The sequence below is a fragment of the Bombina bombina genome, chromosome 7, assembly GCF_027579735.1.
Source record: "Bombina bombina isolate aBomBom1 chromosome 7, aBomBom1.pri, whole genome shotgun sequence".
Taxonomy (NCBI): Eukaryota; Metazoa; Chordata; class Amphibia; order Anura; family Bombinatoridae; genus Bombina; species Bombina bombina.
The window spans coordinates 177069498-177091271 of record NC_069505.1 but is presented as its reverse complement, the minus strand read 5'-3'; the positions used below and the strand labels follow the sequence as shown (position 1 = coordinate 177091271).

Here is a 21774-nt window from a genome sequence, read left to right as displayed (position 1 = left end):
AAAAGCAACGCCAAAGCCATATATGTCTGCTATTTCTGAACAAAGGGGATCCCAGAGAAGCATTTACAACCATTTGTGCCATAATTGCACAAGCTGTTTGTAAATGATTTCAGTGAGAAACCTAAAATTGTGAAAAATTTAACGTTTTTTTTTTAATTTGATCGCATTTGGCGGTGAAATGGTGGCATGAAATATACCAAAATGGGCCTAGATCAATACTTGGGGTTGTCTACTACACTACACTAAAGCTAAAATTACCCCAAAAAGCTCCCTACATGCTCCCTAATTAACCCCTTCACTGCTGGGCATAATACACGTGTGGTGCGCAGTGGCATTTAGTGGCATTCTAATTACCAAAAAGCAACACCAAAGCCATATAAGTCTGCTATTTCTGAACAAAGGGGATCCCAGAGAAGAATTTACAACCATTTGTGCCATAATTGCATAAGCTGTTTGTAAATAATTTCAGTGAGAATCCTAAAGTTTGTGAAAAAATTTGTGAAAAAGTGAACAATTTTTTTTATTTGATCGCATTTGGCGGTGAAATGGTGGCATGAAATATACCAAAATTGGCCTAGATCAATACTTTGGGATGTCTACTAAAAAAAATATATACATGTCAATGGATATTCAGAGATTCCTGAAAGATATTAGTGTTCTAATGTAACTAGCGCTAATTTCTTCTGTTATGTGTGATCAGTCCACGGGTCATCATTACTTCTGGGATATAACTCCTCCCCAACAGGAAATGCAAGAGGATTCACCCAGCAGAGCTGCATATAGCTCCTCCCCTCTACGTCAGTCCCAGTCATTCTCTTGCACCCAACGACTAGATAGGATGTGTGAGAGGACTATGGTGATTATACTTAGTTTTTATGACTTCAATCAAAAGTTTGTTATTTTAAAATAGCACCGGAGCGTGTTATTACTTCTCTGGCAGAGTTTGAGGAAGAATCTGTCAGAGTTTTTTACTATGATTTTAACCGGAGTAGTTAAGATCATATTGCTGTTCTCGGCCATCTGAGGGAGGTAAAGGCTTCAGATCAGGGGACAGCGGGCAGAGGAATCTGCATTGAGGTATGTAGCAGTTTTTATTTTCTGAATGGAATTGATGAGAAAATCCTGCCATACCGTTAAAATGACATGTATGTATACACTTCAGTATTCTGGGGATGGTATTTCACCGGAACTACTCTGTTAAAGGTCACTAATCCTTTTTAATAACTATTTATCATGTTAAACGTTTTTGCTGGAATGTAGAATCGTTTACATTGCTGAGGTACTGTGTGAATAAATATTTGGGCATTATTTTCCACTTGGCAGTTTTTTTGCTTTATTTGTGACAGTTTCGTTTCTCTTCACTGCTGTGTGGGAGAGGGAGGGGCCGTTTTGGCGCTCTTTGCTACGCATCAAAAAATACCAGTCAGTTACTTTTATTTTTCCTGCATGATCCGGTTCATCTCTGATAGATCTCAGGGGTCTTCAAACTTCTTTGAAGGGAGGTAAATTCTCTCAGCAGAGCTGTGAGAATTCTTATAGTGACTGTGAATAAAAACGTTGCTTTGTATTTTTTATGTCAAATTTAATTATTGTTATTTTACTAATGGGAACAAACCTTTGCTAAAAGTTTTGTTGTTTTAAAGTTTGATGCTATAACTGTTTTTCAGTTCACTATTTCAACTGTCATTTAATCGTTAGTACCTCTTTGAGGCACAGTACGTTTTTTGCTAAAAAAGATTATAACCAAGTTGTAAGTTTTTTGCTAGTGTGTTAAACATGTCTGACTCAGAGGAAGATATCTGTGTCATTTGTTCCAATGCCAAGGTGGAGCCCAATAGAAATTTATGTACTAACTGTATTGATGCTACTTTAAATAAAAGTCAATCTGTACAATGTGAACAAATTTCACCAAACAGCGAGGGGAGAGTTATGCCGACTAACTCGCCTCACGCGGCAGTACCTGCATCTCCCGCCCGGGAGGTGCGTGATATTTTGGCGCCTAGTACATCTGGGCGGCCATTACAGATAACATTACAAGATATGGCTACTGTTATGACTGAAGTTTTGTCTAAATTACCAGAACTAAGAGGCAAGCGTGATCACTCTGGGGTGAGAACAGAGTGCGCTGACAATGCTAGGGCCATGTCTGATACTGCGTCACAGCTCGCAGAGCATGAGGACGGAGAGCTTCATTCTGTGGGTGACGGTTCTGATCCAAACAGATTGGACTCAGATATTTCAAATTTTAAATTTAAATTGGAGAACCTCCGTGTATTACTAGGGGAGGTCTTAGCAGCTCTCAACGATTGTAACACCGTTGCAATACCAGAGAAACTGTGTAGGTTGGATAAATACTTTGCGGTACCGGCGAGTACTGACGTTTTTCCTATACCTAAGAGACTAACTGAAATTGTTACTAAGGAGTGGGATAGACCCGGTGTGCCGTTCTCACCCCCTCCAATATTTAGAAAGATGTTTCCAATAGACGCCACCACTCGGGACTTATGGCAAACGGTCCCCAAGGTGGAGGGAGCAGTTTCTACTTTAGCTAAGCGTACCACTATCCCGGTGGAGGATAGCTGTGCTTTCTCAGATCCAATGGATAAAAAATTAGAGGGTTACCTTAAGAAAATGTTTGTTCAACAAGGTTTTATATTACAACCCCTTGCATGTATCGCGCCGATTACGGCTGCGGCAGCATTTTGGATTGAGTCGCTTGAAGAGAACCTTAGTTCATCTACGCTAGACGACATTACGGACAGGCTTAGAGTCCTTAAACTAGCTAATTCCTTCATTTCGGAGGCCGTAGTACATTTAACCAAACTTACGGCTAAGAACTCAGGATTCGCCATACAGGCACGTAGGGCGCTGTGGCTAAAATCCTGGTCAGCTGATGTTACTTCTAAGTCCAAATTACTTAATATACCTTTCAAGGGGCAGTCTTTATTTGGGCCCGGTTTGAAAGAGATTATCGCTGACATTACAGGAGGTAAGGGCCACGCCCTACCTCAAGACAAAGCCAAAGCTAAGGCTAGACAGTCTAATTTTCGTCCCTTTCGGAACTTTAAAACAGGAGCAGCATCAACCTCCACTGCACCAAAACAGGAAGGAGCTGTTGCTCGTTACAGGCAAGGCTGGAAGCCTAACCAGTCCTGGAACAAGAGCAAGCAGGCCAGGAAACCTGCTGCTGCCCCAAAGACAGCATGAACCGAGAGCCCCCGATCCGGGACCGGATCTAGTGGGGGGCAGACTCTCTCTCTTCGCCCAGGCCTGGGCAAGAGATGTTCAGGATCCCTGGGCTCTAGAGATCATATCGCAGGGATACCTTCTAGACTTCAAATTATCTCCCCCAAGAGGGAGATTTCATCTGTCAAGGTTGTCAACAAACCAGATAAAGAAAGAAGCGTTTCTACGCTGCGTACAAGATCTGTTATTAATGGGAGTGATCCATCCGGTTCCGCGGTCGGAACAAGGACAAGGGTTCTACTCAAACCTGTTTGTGGTTCCCAAAAAAGAGGGAACTTTCAGGCCAATCTTAGATTTAAAGACTCTAAACAAATTCCTAAGAGTTCCATCGTTCAAAATGGAAACTATTCGGACAATCTTACCCATGATCCAAGAGGGTCAGTACATGACCACAGTGGATTTAAAGGATGCTTACCTTCACATACCGATCCACAAAGATCATCACCGGTATCTAAGGTTTGCCTTCTTAGACAGGCACTACCAGTTTGTAGCTCTTCCATTCGGATTGGCTACGGCTCCAAGAATCTTCACAAAGGTTCTGGGTGCCCTTCTAGCGGTACTAAGACCGCGAGGGATTTCGGTAGCTCCGTACCTAGACGACATTCTAATTCAAGCTTCAAGCTTTCAAACTGCCAAGTCTCATACAGAGTTAGTTCTGGCATTTCTAAGGTCGCATGGATGGAAAGTGAACGAAAAGAAGAGTTCTCTCTTTCCTCTCACAAGAGTTCCATTCTTGGGGACTCTTATAGATTCTGTAGAAATGAAGATTTACCTGACAGAAGACAGGTTAACAAAGCTTCAAAATGCATGCCGCGTCCTTCATTCCATTCAACACCCGTCAGTAGCTCAATGCATGGAGGTGATCGGCTTAATGGTAGCGGCAATGGACATAGTACCTTTTGCACGCCTACACCTCAGACCGCTGCAATTATGCATGCTAAGTCAGTGGAATGGGGATTACTCAGATTTGTCCCCTACTCTGAATCTGAATCAAGAGACCAGAAATTCTCTTCTATGGTGGCTTTATCGGCCACACCTGTCCAGGGGGATGCCATTCAGCAGGCCAGACTGGACAATTGTAACAACAGACGCCAGCCTACTAGGTTGGGGCGCTGTCTGGAATTCTCTGAAGGCTCAGGGACTATGGAATCAGGAGGAGAGTCTCCTTCCAATAAACATTCTGGAATTGAGAGCAGTTCTCAATGCCCTTCTGGCTTGGCCCCAGTTAACAACTCGGGGGTTCATCAGGTTTCAGTCGGACAACATCACGACTGTAGCTTACATCAACCATCAGGGAGGGACAAGAAGCTCCCTAGCAATGATGGAAGTATCAAAGATAATTCGCTGGGCAGAGTCTCACTCTTGCCACCTGTCAGCAATCCACATCCCGGGAGTGGAGAACTGGGAGGCGGATTTCTTGAGTCGCCAGACTTTTCATCCGGGGGAGTGGGAACTTCATCCGGAGGTCTTTGCCCAAATACTTCGACGTTGGGGCAAACCAGAGATAGATCTCATGGCGTCTCGCCAGAACGCCAAACTTCCTCGCTACGGGTCCAGATCCAGGGATCCGGGAGCAGTTCTGATAGATGCTTTGACAGCACCTTGGAACTTCAGGATGGCTTATGTGTTTCCACCCTTCCCGCTGCTTCCTCGATTGATTGCCAAAATCAAACAGGAGAGAGCATCAGTAATTCTAATAGCACCTGCATGGCCACGCAGGACTTGGTATGCAGATCTAGTGGACATGTCATCCTGTCCGCCTTGGTCTCTACCTCTAAGACAGGACCTTCTGATACAGGGTCCATTCAAACATCAAAATCTAACTTCTCTGAAGCTGACTGCTTGGAAATTGAACGCTTGATTTTATCAAAACGTGGTTTTTCTGAGTCGGTTATTGATACCCTAATTCAGGCTAGGAAGCCTGTTACCAGAAGGATTTACCATAAAATATGGCGGAAATACCTATACTGGTGCGAATCCAAAGGTTACTCCTGGAGTAAGGTTAGGATCGCTAGGATACTGTCTTTTCTACAAGAAGGTTTAGAAAAGGGTTTATCAGCTAGTTCATTAAAGGGACAGATTTCAGCTCTGTCCATCTTGTTACACAGACGTCTGTCAGAAAATCCAGACGTCCAGTCCTTTTGTCAGGCTTTAGCTAGGATCAAGCCTGTGTTTAAAGCTGTTGCTCCACCATGGAGTTTAAACTTAGTTCTTAACGTTTTACAGGGTGTTCCGTTTGAACCCCTTCATTCCATTGATATAAAAATGTTATCTTGGAAAGTTCTGTTTTTAATGGCTATTTCCTCGGCTCGAAGAGTCTCTGAGTTATCAGCCTTACATTGTGATTCCCCTTATCTGATTTTTCACTCAGACAAGGTAGTTCTGCGTACTAAACCTGGGTTCTTACCTAAGGTAGTCACTAACAGGAACATCAATCAAGAGATTGTTGTCCCATCCTTGTGTCCAAATCCTTCTTCAAAGAAGGAACGTCTTTTACACAATCTGGATGTAGTTCGTGCCCTCAAGTTCTACTTGCAGGCAACTAAAGATTTTCGCCAAACTTCTTCCTTGTTTGTCGTTTACTCTGGACAGAGGAGAGGTCAAAAAGCTTCTGCTACCTCTCTCTCTTTTTGGCTTCGTAGCATAATACGTTTAGCCTATGAGACTGCTGGACAGCAGCCTCCTGAAAGAATTACAGCTCACTCCACTAGAGCTGTGGCTTCCACTTGGGCCTTTAAGAATGAGGCCTCTGTTGAACAGATTTGCAAGGCTGCAACTTGGTCTTCACTTCATACTTTTTCCAAATTTTACAAATTTGACACTTTTGCTTCTTCGGAGGCTATTTTTGGGAGAAAGGTTCTTCAGGCAGTGGTTCCTTCTGTATAATGAGCCTGCCTTTCCCTCCCGTCATCCGTGTACTTTTGCTTTGGTATTGGTATCCCAGAAGTAATGATGACCCGTGGACTGATCACACATAACAGAAGAAAACATAATTTATGCTTACCTGATAAATTCCTTTCTTCTGTTGTGTGATCAGTCCACGGCCCGCCCTGTTTTTAAGGCAGGTAAATATCTTTTAAATTATACTCCAGTCACCACTTCACCCTTGGTTACTCCTTTCTCGTTGATTCTTGGTCGAATGACTGGGACTGACGTAGAGGGGAGGAGCTATATGCAGCTCTGCTGGGTGAATCCTCTTGCATTTCCTGTTGGGGAGGAGTTATATCCCAGAAGTAATGATGACCCGTGGACTGATCACACAACAGAAGAAAGGAATTTATCAGGTAAGCATAAATTATGTTTTTGAAAAAAAAAATGGTTTGGAAATAGCAAAGTGCTACTTGTATTTATGGCCCTATAACTTGCAAAAAAAGCAAAGAACATGTAAACATTGGGTATTTCTAAACTCAGGACAAAATTTAGAAACTATTTAGCATGGGTGTTTTTTGGTGGTTGTAGATGTGTAACAGATTTTGGGGGTCAAAGTTAGAAAAAGTGTATTTTTTTTTCAATTTTTCCTCATATTTTATAATTTTTTTTATAGTAAATTATAAGATATGATGAAAATAATGGTATCTTTAGAAAGTCCATTTAATGGCGAGAAAAACGGTATATAATATGTGTGGGTACAGTAAATGAGTAAGAGGAGAATTTCAGCTAAACACAAACACCGCAAAAATGTAAAAATAGCCTTGGTCCCAAACGGACAGAAAATGGAAAAGTGCTGCGGTCATTAAGGGGTTAAATGCACTTTTGAAACAGCTTTTGCTTTTATTAGAAGCATTTTTGCTAATGCATGTATATTACAAAATTTGCTTCTGTTCAATACTGAAATGCATCCATGTGGTTTCCAATTTTGCCTGGAATATCCCTTTAATTTAGATTTTACTGCCCCCCTGACTTGCAGAACTGAATGGTACTGCAGCATATCATTCCTTTGTTTAATCTCTCTATTCATTTTTAGGGATGAACAAATTAGTGTGTGTGTGTGTGGGGTTAACCTTTTTATTTGCAGAACAGATGTTCCCCTTGATAATTTTGTTGTAGGAGTCTGAGAATACACCTAAGCATTTATCAATAGTAGTTTTATTTAGTCGCTAACTTATTTTTTAAGTTCAGGCTACAGGTTTTATAATATTTGTATTTGAAAATTATTAGCATTTACTTGCCAACTCCTCCCTGCAGCTACTTCCGTTTTCTCCAAGTTTGTCTCCTTGAGCGGTCCCACCCGCTCTCTACGTCGGTTCAAAGTGCGTTCTCTATGCTAATTTGAACTGTGCATGCGACAATATAAAAATTTGTTAGCATAAAATTTGTTAGAACAAAATAGTTTTAATATTTCAAGATTGATTTCCTAAATAAGTTATTATTCAAGATTGTATATTCACTTGGACCGCAATCAATGTGTACTGCTGTTTTGTTATGGGACTTGTATGATAACACAGACAGAGCATGCGCGTATCATGAACGCACATGGAGGCGAAACTAGCATAATAAGGGTTTAACGCATGCGCTTTTGAAACAAGTGACGTTGCAATTAATAGGCTGAACCCCCCAGGGGGAAAAAGAGCATTGGATGATCCATTTACAATAGGCTGTCAATCAATTTGAACAAAATGACGGGCGGAGGAAAGAATATTATCGTCGGCATATTAAATAAACAGATTTAAATAATAAAATGTTAAAAAATTGATGAATTAAACTAGGGCTATTTTCAAATAAACAATATTTTGGCGTTGACGAGTGTTGTGAACTTTACCTTCACTTTAATATTTGTGAGCAAAAATGTTTTGTTTAGAATGAGAAATGCGTCCAGTGTTTATATTTAATAAAAATGTTGAATTCATTTTAAAATTTAACAAATATATAAGATAACTTTTGGGTTTCCATAACCTGACAAAAGAAGAAAGAATGAATAATATATAGTGTGTGTGTGTATATGTGTATATATATATATATATATGTATATATATATATATATATATATATATATATATATATATATCATTGGAATGTACAGAGCATTTTAATTTTAAAGGGCCATTCTAATGCAGAATTAAAATGCTGTTATTGGTCAAAGCTGTAGTTTTTTTTTTTTAAAGCACTGGATTCCATTGTTGACTTTTTTTAAACCCTTCAAAAGAGGATAAACATACAGCTAAATTACCACTTGGTTCCACAACACATTGCAGCTCCTGAGCAGAACGCAACAAACAAATGGCAGATACATGGGTATGTCTAATAGTTTATTTTTAGAATGTCCCTTTGATGTTTACGCAAAGGGGCATAGTAGATATGGATAGTTTTTCAGATATAGCCTGATCTGATTTTAGGACTCCAACCTTATGTGACTAATAGCCTTGCTCTAACGTTATGATAACATTATGTCTCTTCTACGCGTATTTGCTTTTCATTTATTGTTTTAACACTTCTCCTGGCGCCAAACAATTTCCAAGTTGTTTATAACAACAGCTATGCTCTATCCCTCACTAGCAAAAATAACAGGACACTTCCAAAGTGCATCCAAAAATACAACTACATTAATATCATAATCATACAACATCAGGTTTTTGCCTAGACCACGTATTTAACAAAATCTTTAGGATTCTACGAAAAATTCTACAAACTTATTATTTCTTTGCAGACTTCTGAACTTTCTTGTACTCTAATTGAAGCATTTGTTTAGTAAAAATGCGCTTACTAATCTGATACATTTATTGTTCCATTAGAATGACATGGGAGCTATAATTTCCTCGTAAAAAGATGTAGCGCATGGAATAAAACGAGAAAGGTGATTATTACAGTAAAGAAAATCAAACATGCATGGGATTACTGTAAACCTAGTTCAAAAAGGCTTGTTGTTTTATAACGTGGGAATAAAGTATGGTGTGCCATGTGTTAATCCGCAGTGCATTTGGCAGCATGCAGGAAATAATGGAGTAAAAAAAAATTACCTATACTTCACATGTGCCGGTCCTGTTTTTCTGATCTCAATTCAGATTTACTTCATAAATTGGATGGAGCATGCCATTTTAAACAACTTTCAAATTTACTTCTATTATCAAATTCTTAATTCGCTTGGTATCTTTTGTTGAAAAACAGGGACGTAAGCTCAGGAGTATGCACATGTCTGGAGCACTATATGGCTGCAGTTTTGCGAGAATCTTATTCATTTACAAGAGCACTAGATGGCAGCCCTATTTCCTGTTGTGTAGTGCACTAGACGCCTATCTAGGTATCTCTTCAACAAAGAATACCATGGGGAAAAAAGCAAATTTGATAATAGAAGTAAATAAGAAAAAATGGTATGCTCTGACTGAATCACAAAAGAAAAAAATATGTTTCACATCCTTTTAACAACACTTTTACACTGGAAAACTACACTGGCAATACCGGCAAGGGTTCAGAAACTATTCTCTGCCAAAAACAAGCACAATATTGTGACCAACCCTGTAAATAGCAATGGGCACTAATGCAAAAATACCCATGTTCCAACAAATTAGAATTGGAACAAGTTATTTATGCCTTAGTATGTTCCTTTATATTATAGCACTAAATAATTAGTATAAAAGTTTTTAATGAAAGGGTTAAAATGTAACTAACAAAAAAGTGAGAAAGAATGTATTGTTCAAAAAGCATTGCCACTTCACACAGTACACACGGCATGACACGATTAGGTTTCTCTAGGCAGGAAATTGCACTTATTGTACCCAAATATCTTTAGAAAGCAAAAGATGGAAAGTTATTTAAGAAAATGAAAGGAAAGTAACATTCCCAAACATAAGATTTTCTATAAGGAATCACACCTCTTAAACAAACAAGCTTAAAATCCTTATGTGAGTGCTGTATGCAGGAAGGTGTAGAAAGGCATTTAAGTGCAGTTAACCTTGTGTTTCAAACCCCTCCCTTATGCAAGTCAGTCACCAAGAGTTAGCACAGGGGGAAGGATCAGAACTCATGTATGTTACTGACCGGTGTCCTTTTTTGTATCTATTTCTGAAGCAGGAAAAAAGGCATTGCAGATGGACTTCTGAGGATAAAATTTTAGCTGCTGTAGAACTAAAGAGGTGTGTGGCTCATTAATATGTCATCAACTCCCAAATCAGAACACAGCCACTGGAGAGTTGGACTTTTGACTTCCAAAAAGAACCTTCACAACAAACAGACTCCTTTAGAAATGAATGACAACGCGGCTATTAAACACTATGAACCTATATCTCTGTCCCAAGAGTTAAATAGCAATGGGCAGCAATCTCAGGAATGCAACGCCACAACTTTCGAATTGAAACGTGAAGTGCTGGTCAACACTGAAATGCCACGGGCAGCTATCAATTTGGACCCAAGAGTTTCAATCTACAGTGCCAGACGACCTCTTCTTAGCAGAACAAACATACAAGGCAGAGTTTATAACTTTTTAGAGAGACCGACGGGATGGAAGTGTTTCATATATCATTTCACAGTGTGAGTAGCATGTAACGGTTTCATAGAACAAAATATTTTTACTTTGTGTTTGTTTACAACTCATATTGTTCATATTGTGCAAAAGATTTGAAAACTGAAAGTAAAAGGGTTAAATAATAAGAGATGAAAAATTGGCAACAGCTCTACTACGTAAAGAATATTTTTATGATCTTTAAATATTAATAAAAATACTATAAAATATTATAATATTTTATAATAATTATAACAATAATATCATTTTTTGCTAAAATTATGCCATATTCCTATATAAAGAAGGTAAAAAAATGAAAACTAAAATCATATACATTACTTACAATGCTATAAGTTGTTTATAATATGAAAAGGTGTTTTTTCTTTAACACATAAAGGTATAGCATTGCTCCTTCGTATATGTAAATGCTGGCAATTTAAGTTACAGAGGGATGTACATTTAATCTCTACAAGTACTGAAAATTACAGCAGAATTTTAACATATATATTTTATACATACTATTTTGGGATGGTTTTGCTAGCCTTAATATAATGCTAAATTATGTAAAATGTATATGGAAGATTGGTATAATATTGGTATAATGTTGACAAAAAAATAAATACATAATACAAGATGTTTCATTTTAAAAAAAACAACTACTAAACTCTAGGGTTATTTGAAATATAACTGATTAATCAGAATTACACATAATATTTTCCTAGTGGAGGTAGTAGGGGTAAATAAAATTATGGATTTACAATGTCTGAACAGTGGCTAAGTATAGTAAAGTAGATTTTTTTTATTTAATCCTGAAAGTTGTGTAATTTAGAGATCACACAAAGCTTCAGGGGGTGCCTTGTTTATTAAGGACTGTCAAAATAGATTTCTAATTAAAATCAGACAAGTTGATAATAAGAAAAAAAATTGTTTCTTTGCATATTAGTTTGTCTGATCCTCATTGTAGAAAGGGAAAATGTGAAAGTTACATTAAATGCTGTAAAAGTTTGAACAAAGTGTTCAGATATTTAGTTGAAGAGCATTGCTTCCTCTTTACTTGGAGGAGAAATAAAACAATTATATGTGTTTTGTTACAATGTGGGAATCTTTGAGCAGTGTAATATTCCCTGAATCATGCTGTTTGCTTAAAGTGAGGCCTTGTTCCTAGAGCGGAGCCAACCATACCTCACAACAGCATTTTTGTAAATGCCAAATGTTTTCATGCTTAAGCGTGTGTCTAATTTGGAAAATAAGCAAGTTCCTTTTCAGTGCAGATGCCAAAAAAGTGTACGTCAAAGTGGTTTCCTTAATACTCGCCCTTCTCCTTGTCAGACAGCCCCCGGAGGGGAGGTATGGGGGAGGTGTGAGCAGATGATGCTACCAGACAAAAATTAGTAGTTGTAGAGAACAATTCCCTCCTATTCGTATGCTTACGTTTATAATGAAACGATGAGAGTAGCTTTAATTATGAAAAAATGTAACCTAGCAATATAGAAAGATAAAACATGGCTATTTACACACCAGCCAAGTTACAACATGAAACAGGGCTGTCCTCCAGATCACATTATGGATCAGCAACATCACTATGAATTAAAAAATCACAGTGCCATCATCTAGAATATGAGATCTTTAACAAATTAAATGTATTTTATTGAGCACTTCTGTCACATGGAAACAAAATAATGTTTCAGAAACAGTTAAAAAACCTACATAAAAGTTTTATTGTATTTATCAAGTTTTTGTGTACAACATACAGTATCTTTTATTTTAAAAAGGTGAATATTATATTTATAAATGCAATGAATCAGTATTCTTATTGATATCTAAAATATATTTATATGTATAGAATAAGACTTCAGTCTCCTGATGAGTTTTTGTAATCTAAATTACTACACTTTTAACATTAAAAAAATATTCAAATACAATATAAAATTCTGCTGGACTGCAGATCAATAATTTACAAGCTTTAGAGGGACAATGAACTGTAAAATTGTGTCCCCCAATGTGTTTTCAGTGACTTCATTATTTTATCTGTGTAATTATTTACATGATGTCCTCCCATCTTATTTCTTACTGTTTATTCAAAAACCAATACTTGCCAAGAACAATGAAAAATGAAAATTTTAGTACCTCTCTTTCACCCCCCCCCCCCCCCTGGGAGCGCAATTTTATCTAAACTTTCTTGTTTACATATCTTTTCTATAACCAGTACTAAAGTATTGACATTTTCAGTATAGCTGGGTATACAACAGGCAAAATCAGCTATTTCAAATGACAAAATAAAGGCTGCATATTAATTTATGGCTATTAAAACACAGAAATAATATTTCCATCTAAAGGGGAGGAGAGTCCACGGCTTCATTCATTACTGTTGGGAATTAAGAACCTGGCCACTAGGAGGAGGCAAAGACACCCCAGCCAAAGGCTTAAATACCTCCCCCACTTCCCTCATCCCCAGTCATTCTTTGCCTTTCGTCACAGGGCAGAGAAGTGCCGAAGATCGGAGTAGTCTCTTATGTAGGGTAGTACTCTTCGCATTGGGACTGGAGTTTTAAGTAGTCCTGTCAGCCTCTTAGTGAGAGCCTGGGCGAAAGTTAGAGTCTGGAGATGCATGGAGAGTGTTTCTGCGAAACCATACCAACTCATATTAACAGCTCCACAAGCAATCAGCGTTGACGAGTTTCGCTTCCTGCTTTCTTCACTCAAGTTCATGTCAGGAGCGAGGCTACTAACCTGTCACACTTGAAGGGCCGAGTTCCCGTTCCACGGCGTAGATTCTGGTTAGATTGTTTCCTTTTTTATTACATAAGGATATCATGGAAGACAGGGTCATAGTGTGACGCCTTTTATCTTTAAAGAATAAAGGGTTAATATTCCTGGAAAGGGGATTATTGAACAGGGGGTGTTTATACATGATATTGTTTATTGTGTCATTGCTGCGTTATGTGCGAGATGAGGCTCTGGCAATGTGTGGAACTTTCAGGTTACTTACAGGAGTATTGCACGGCTCTATTTTGGTGCGTTTTTCTCCTTAGTGCAGGGGTGGTCCTACCAGGCATTCCATGTGACCGGGTGTGGCTATCTCTCTTCCTCTGTTGATCAGCGGCGCAGGAGACAAAATGGTTTCTGTAGTCCGGGTCATAGGAGGTGGTGAGTGCCCTGGCCATTGCAGGTTATAAAGGTGCCTATTTATTAAGTTAATCTAGTCTGTAATAAAAGTGCAAGTTATGGAGGACTCTGACGTGTTAGAGGTTTCTCCCTCCTCATTCCTGTGTTTATTGTGAGGAAGTTCTGGTAGAACAGCCTGGTCAACTATGTTCCACATGCCTTGATAAAGTTACGACATCTAAAAGTAAACGGATGTCTAGTGCTACTGAGCCGTCCACCACTGAGGGTTCCCCCTCCCGTGCGGTGCCTTCCCTGCATTCATCTCCAGTTGCACATGCAGCACCCCAGGGTCCAACCATTACTCCTGCGGGAGATATTTGTTGGCCGTCAGATTTTGCGGACCAACTGCAAACGGCGGTATTGAAAGTGATCCATGCCTTACCACGTTCTGCTAAGCGCAAGCTTAGGGCGTATCATGGCGGCCCGGCCCAGGGGTTGTCTACGCCTATGGAAATATCAGAGGCGTTATACGATGACTAGGCCCACTCCGACTCTTCAGAGGAGGCCCCTTCTGCGTTGGACTCCGTGCCATCTAAACCTCCGGCTGCGGAGGAGCCTGACTTTAGGTTTAGGATAGAGAATTTGCGCTTTTTACTGAAGCAAGTGCTTGCTACTCTGGAGGTTCCGGAACCGAATCTTCCGGAGGAACCTGCGATTCCTAAGCTTGATAAGGTATATGAGGACAGGGTGGTGCCTCAAGCCTTCCCAGTTCCTGTTAAGATGGCTAATATTCTTAAGAATGAATGGGAGTGATTAGGTTCTTCCTTTTCCCCTTCTTCCTTTAAGAAACTGTTCCCCATTCCGGACTCTCAGCTTGGGCTGTGGGATACTGTTCCTAAGGTGGATGGTGCTATCTCAACGCTCGCGAAGCGGACAACTATTCCCCGCAACGATAGTTCGTTGTTTAAAGAGCCCATGGATAAAAAGTTGGAAAACATGTTAAGGAAGATGTTTCAACACACAGTCTTTGTTTTTCAGCCGACAGCGGCCCTAGCCGCAGTTTCCGAAGCTGCGACATATTGGTGTGAATCCCTGTGTGAAATGGTCGAGGGAGAGGCTTCCTTCGACGAGATACAGGATATGATTAAGGCGCTGAAGGTCGCCAATTCATTAATCTGTGATGCCAATGTGCAAATTATTCGCCTGAACGCTAAGGTGTCAGGTTTTTCTGTTTTAGCTCGCAGGGCTCTGTGGTTAAAGTCTTGGTCTGTGGACATGACCTCTATGTCGAGGCTGTTGTCCCTGCCTTTTTAAGGAACAATTGTGTTCGGTCCAGGATTAGATTTGATCATATCCACGGTAACAGAAGACAAGGGAGCTTTCCTACTGCAAGATAAGAAGGCTAAGCCTAAAGGATCTACGTTTCGTCCCTTTCATGCGGACAAGGCCCAGCGCCAGCAGCCTGCTGCGAGAGCGGACCAGTCCAAGGGAACTTGGAAGCCGGCTCATTCTTGGAACAAGTCTAAGCAGAGCAAGAAGTCCGCTGAGACAAAATCGGAATGAAGGGGAGGCCCCCGACCGGTCTCCGGACCAAGTATGGGGCAGATTATCTCTCTTCTCAGAAGCCTGGTTGCAGGACGTTCAGGACCCCTGGGTTCTGGAAGTTGTTGCCCAGGGTTACAGGATAGGGTTTAGATCCCATCCGCCCAGGGGCAGATTCCTCCTGTCAAACCTGTCTTCAAGACCAGAAAAGAGAGAGGCCTTTCTAGAGTGTGTGAGGGATCCTCTCCTCTCTGTGTTATCGTACCAGTACCCCAAGCAGAAAGGGGTCTAGGGTACTATTCAAATCTTTTTGTGGTTCCAAAGAAGGAGGGCACGTTCCGCACGTTTCTGGACTTAAAGTGTTAAAAAAAGTTTCTGAGTGTTCCATCGTTCAAAATGGAAACGATCCAATCTATTCTGCCCCTAGTTCAAGTGAGACAGTTCATGACAACTATAGACTAAGGACGCTTACCTTCATGTGCCAATTTACAGGTACCACTTCAAGTTCCTAAGATTTGCGTTTCTGGACAAACACTTCTAGTTTGTGGCCCTTCCCTTTTGGTCTGGTGATGGCCCTGAGAGTCTTCACAAAGGTTCTGGGGGCGCTACTTGCAGTGGCCAGATCCAGAGGCATTGCTGTGACGCCCTGTCTGGACGACATCCTAGTCCAGACGCTGTTGTTCAGCCTCACCGAGGATCATTTGAGGGCTTTTCTTCTTTTGCTCCAATCTCACAGTTGGAAGATCAACTCAGGAAAGTGGTTCCCAGCAACAGGGTGGAGTTTCTAGGCACGAAAATGGACTCTATGTCCATGAAAATATTTCTCACAGACCATTGACGCAGGAAGATTGCGTCCTCTTGTCTTGCCCTTCAGTCCTCCTCAAGCTCCTCAGTGGCTCAGTGTATGAAGGTGATCGGACTCATGGTTTCCAGCATAGACATCATTCCATTTGCCAGGTTCCATCTCAGACCTCTTCAATTGTGCATGTTGAGACAGTGGAACGGCGATCATTCAGATCTATCACAGCAGATATCCATGGATGCTCGGACTCGGCTCTCCCTCTCTTGGTGGATCCGTCCGGAGCAACTGTCCATGGGGACATCCTTCTTGAGACCATCCTGGGACATTGTGACCTCGGACGTGAGTCTGGCAGAATGGGGAGCTGTTTGGGGTACCAGGATGGCACAAGGAAAATGGTCCCAGGAGGAGTCTCTCCTTCTGATAAATATTCTGGAACTCCGAGCAATCTACAATGCTCTGAAGGCATGGCCTTCTCTGGGTTCGTAAAGCTTCATCAGATTCCAGACCGACAACATTACCTCAGTGGCTTACATCAACCATCAGTGGGGTAAGAGGAGCTCTCTAGCCATGAGGAAGGTGTCTCGGATGTTGCAGTGGGCGGAGTCCCACAACTGCTCGCTCTCAGCGATTCACTTTCCAAGTTTGGACAACTGGGAAGCAGACTTTCTCAGCAGCCAATCCTTCCATCCAGGGGAATGGTCTCTTCACCCCAAAGTGTTTGCGGAGATTTGTCTCAGGTGGGGATCGCCGGAGATAGATCTCATGGCATCCAGACTCAATTGCAAGCTACCCCGATATGGGTCGAGGTCCAGGGATCCACAGGCAGAGCTGATAGATGCCTTAGCGGTGCCTGGGGCGTTCAGCCTAGCTTACATTTTTCCACCGTTACCACGTCTACCTCGTGTAGTGGCATGCATCAAACAGGAGCGAGCTTCGGCCATTCTGATTGCTCCATCGTGGCCGCGGAGGACGTGGTTTGCGGATCTGGTGGGGATGTCATCCTCTCCACCATGGAGGTTACCCTGTCGCAGGGATCTGCTGGAACAGGGTCCTTTTCAACATCAAAATCTTGATTCTCTGAGACTGACTGCATGGAGATTGAACGCCTAGTCTTGGCCAAGAGAGGCTTTTCTGAAAGTGTGATTGATACTCTAATTCAGGCAAGGAAGCCAGTCACTTGTCACATCTACCATAAGGTGTGGAGGACTTACTTGTCCTGGTGTGAGAAGCATGGATATCCTTGGCATAAGGTGAAGGTATCCAGGATCCTGTCCTTTCGCCAGTTCCTTAAAAGGACAGATTTCGGCATTATCAGTCTTGTTGCATAGGAGGCTCGCTGAGCTCCATGACTTCCAATCTTTTGTTCAGGCTCTGTCTAGAATCAGGCCTGTCTTTAGACAGTCTGCTCCCCCATGGAGCTTAAACTTGGTCCTTAAGGTATTGCAGAAGGTTCCGTTTGAGCCTATGCATTCCATTGACATTAAGATTCTGTCCTGCAAGGTTCTCTTCCTGTTAGCCATTGCATCGGCACACAGAGTATCTGAACTGGCTGCCTTGCAATGTGAGCATCTTTATCTATCTGTTTTTTCATGCGGATAAGGCTGTGCTTCACACTCGTTTGAGATTTTTCCTAAGGTGGTGTCTAACCATAACATCAATCAGGAAATAGTTGTTCCTTCTTTGTGTCCTAACCCTTCTTCTTCTAAAGAGAGGTTACTTCATAACCTGGGTGTGGTTCGTGCCTTAAAGTTCTATCTTCAGGCTACAAAGGATTTCAGACAGTCTACATCTCTTTTTTGTGGTGTATTCAGGAAAGCCCAAGAGGCAGAACGCCTCTTCTACTTCTTTGTCCTTTTGGTTGAGGAGCTTGATTCGCTTGGCCTATGAGACAGCGGGACATAAACCTCCACAGAGGATCACGGCTCATTCAACTAGAGCTGTGGCTTCATCTTAGGCCTTCAAGAATGAGGCCTCTATGGAGCAAATTTGTAAGGCGACTACCTGGTCCTCCTTACTTTTACAAAGGTTTACAAATTTGACATTTTTGCTTCTACGGTAGCTGTTTTTGGGAGAAAGGTTTTGCAGACTGTGGTGCCCTCAGATTAGGGTGCGCCTTTTACCCTCCCGGTTTAATTCAGTGTCTTCTAGAGTTTGAGTAAATGTTTCCCAACAGTAATGAATGAAGCCGTGGACTCTCCTCCCCTTTTAGATGGAAAACATAAATTATGCTTACCTGATAATTTAATTTCCATCGTGGGGAGGAGAGTCCATGGCTCCCGCCCGTATCTCTGATGAGCGGACCTAAATTTAATTAATCTTCTGGCAAAATTTATACCCTGATATTTCTCCTACTGTTCCTTGTTCTCTCTGCAGAATGACTGGGGGATGAGGGAAGTGGGGGGAAGGTTTTTGAGCCTTTGGCTGGGGTGTCTTTGCCTCCTTTTGGTGGCCAGGTTCTTTTTTTTTTTATATATATATATTTTTATTATTTTCAATTTTTCAAACATATACAAACATAAGAAATGCAACTTAATATGCACACTATATAGGAATCCAATTCCAAAACATAAAAAATACATATGATATTAATGAAATTATAATTACATACACATTGTACCTACAATTTTTTTTTTACCACAGCTTTATAGTTACTTGTAAAGATACCCTCTATCTTTTACGTTGAGAAGTGGAAAAAAAAAAAAAGCCGACCAAAGAATGCGGGAATATCCTCTGACCTCAATCCCTCCTGTCCCCCTCCTCCCCGTCCCCCCCCAGTCAAGCCCTTGGGAAATGGCCAGCCAGTACTTGTCACTGCACGTACGAGGATTTCTTAAATGGGTTGAGTAACGTAGCTTGCACCGCGAGTGGGCATGATAAAATAAACATCCTCCACTGTCTGAAAAACGATGCAAGGCGTTCATCAGTTGGATTTTGTAAATTATATTGTTCAAAAATATACTGAGAGACTAATGCTCTCTTTAATTCTTTCAGGCTGGGTGCAGATTTGGCCTTCCATGATCTTAAAATTAAAATACGACCCACCAAAATAATCGTGTTAATTAATTTAAACCTCTGTTGGACATTCTGTGCTTTCACCAGAAAAAATATTTCCATCGGTTGGATGTCATATTCCAATTTCAAGGTTACTTTCATCCAGTAAAAAATTTTAGCCCAAAACTGATCGATCTTTGGGCAAGCCCAAAAGCAGTGTAATAAATCTGCGTTAGGAGCACTACATCGTAAACATAGTTTCCTAGTCTTATACCATCTGGATAATCTATCCGGAGTAAAATAGGTCATTAATGATAGTTTAATCTGTGATTCTCTCCATGAGGTCAAAACCCAACTTTTCTCTATTACTTTGAATGAATTTACTATGACTGAGCTATCTATCTCTGGAAATATCTTACTCCATCTTTCCACAATATACGCTACTTGATCGTCTGATGATATTTGATTGAATAACGAATAAAATGGACCAATTGAATAAAACCCTATTCGGAACAGATTAATGCTGGCTTGTATCTCACGAGATATCCATTCTGACCCATACTTTTGTTTTAGCTCAGATATCAAATGTCTTAACTGTAGATAAGCATAAAAGTCTTTGTTCACAAGCCCATATTGGTTACTTAACTCCCGAAATGAAACCGGTTTAAGGTCCACATTTACTATTTGACTGACATAGACTAACACCTTAAAAGCCCAGTCTCTGAAAACTCTATCAGGCAGCCCTGGTGGAAAAGACGGGTCACCAATAATTGGTAAATATCCGGAAACATAAGGAGAACAATCTATTGTCCCACAAAGATTTTGCCATGCTAAAATTATGTATCTAAATGTAATTAATGAAAAAATTGTCGAAGGCAACATAGTAATTGGACAGTGTAAGATAGCGCCTAAACTAAAAGGAGCTATCACCGAAGTCTCCCAAGCAACCGCAGCCACTTGGTCTTGTTCTGTTAACCAATCTACAGAAATTTTAACTCTAGACGCCAGACTATATAGCTGTATATTAGGAAGTTTGAGACCTGCTGCTTCTTTATTATTCATTAATCTAAAGACTGAAATACGAGCCTTTGCACCTTTCCATATAAATTTAGCACAAGCCTTATTATATTTAATTATATCCGCCTTGTGTATCGGCACTGGGATGTTTTGGATAAGATAAAACAGTTTTGGAAAGATAATAGTTTTTATAAGCATAACTCTTGCTGTTAACGAAATAGGTAAATTCATCCAATCTTCCATTTTTTTCTTACAATCTAAAAAACATTTAACAAAATTCAAATGATACCATTCCTCCGGATTAACACTGAGTTTAATTCCTAAATATGATATCTGAGAAGTTTCTCTAAAAGGGTATTTATTATCTTGCTCTCTTTTATTTATCCATAAAAGTTCGGATTTTGATACGTTAATTTTATAGCCGGAAATTGAACCGAAAGTTTCAAACATGTCTAACACAAGAGGAAGCGTCTTTTTAGTATTACTCAGACATAGAAGTATGTCGTCGGCATACATTAATACTCTCAATTTCTGGTCGCCTATCTGGATTTCATCCAGTTGTTGGCGAAACCAGATCGCTAATGGTTCTAACGATATGTTAAAAAGTAATGGGGACAATGGGCAATCTTGCCGTGTGCCCCTTTGTAATACTAGGCGTTGTGACAGTCCCCCGTTGATAAGCAACGATGAATTCGGTGCCGAATAAATTATGCGAATAAATTCGTACAATTGCCCGGTCAATCCAAACTGTTCTAATGAAAAAAATAAGTACTTCCACGATATCCGGTCAAACGCCTTTTCGGCGTCCACCGTTAATAAGGCTAAGTCAACCATATCTCTGTGCCCAGATGTTCTGAATTTATTCCAGAAATGGTCTAATAATGATCTATCTTATGTTTTTAGCCGGATTTCTCCTGACCATAAACCCTGACTGGTTCTCATGAATTAAAAGCCCTAAATGTGGACTCAATCTCTTTGCTAAAATCGTTGCTAGCAATTTATAATCTGTATTTAACACGGAAATGAGCCTATATGAATCCGGGAGTTCAGGGTCTTTATTTTTTTTTTGAATTAAAGATACTACCGCAGCAGCAAAGTTTGTAGAACATTTATTATTCTTAAAAAAATAATAATTGAATAGCTCTGCCAATGAAGAAACTATCTGTTGTTGGAGAATCCTATAGAATTCTATAGGCAAACAGTCTGGCCCTGCTGCTTTGTTGGTTTTAGCTGACCTGATAGCCAAACTGATCTCTTCTACCATAATCGGGCTGTTAATTTCTACCAGTATTTCAGCTGGAATTTAAGGTATCTTAACTTTGTCCCAAAATTTTTTCCTACTATCTATGTCATGGTCTTCAGCTCTATATAATTTGGTAAAATAGTCATAGAATACTTTAGATATATCCAGATTATTGGTAAATCTTCCATTATTAGCTCTGATAGCCGTAATATTATTCCTATTGGTAACCTTAGTTAACCTTGCCAGGAATTTTGCTGATCTCCCTGCAAAACCACCATAAATGATTTTTTGTCTTTGTAATTCTAACGAGGATTTTTGTTTAGCATAAATATCGTAGGCTAATTTAGCATCTATATATTTCTGCCAGTTAATAGTTGAACGCGATTCTAAATATAC

At 40.3% G+C, this 21774-nt stretch overlaps 1 protein-coding gene across 3 annotated transcripts in view; it reads left to right on the top strand.

Annotated features, from left to right (window-relative positions):
* The window catches only part of KCNQ1 (potassium voltage-gated channel subfamily Q member 1), a 507180-nt gene that overhangs the window by 37803 nt on the left and 447603 nt on the right, over positions 1-21774 (top strand). Inside the window, exons 1-2 of one of the 3 annotated variants that reach the window (XM_053720437.1) lie at positions 8998-9037; positions 10249-10707. In XM_053720437.1, coding sequence (XP_053576412.1) covers positions 10331-10707 — 377 coding nt within the window. In that variant the 5' untranslated portion in view covers positions 8998-9037; positions 10249-10330. Of the gene's footprint in view, positions 1-8997; positions 9038-10181; positions 10708-21774 lie in introns of those variants that run through there. The other 2 variants (XM_053720436.1, XM_053720435.1) reach the window with 2 other exon arrangements.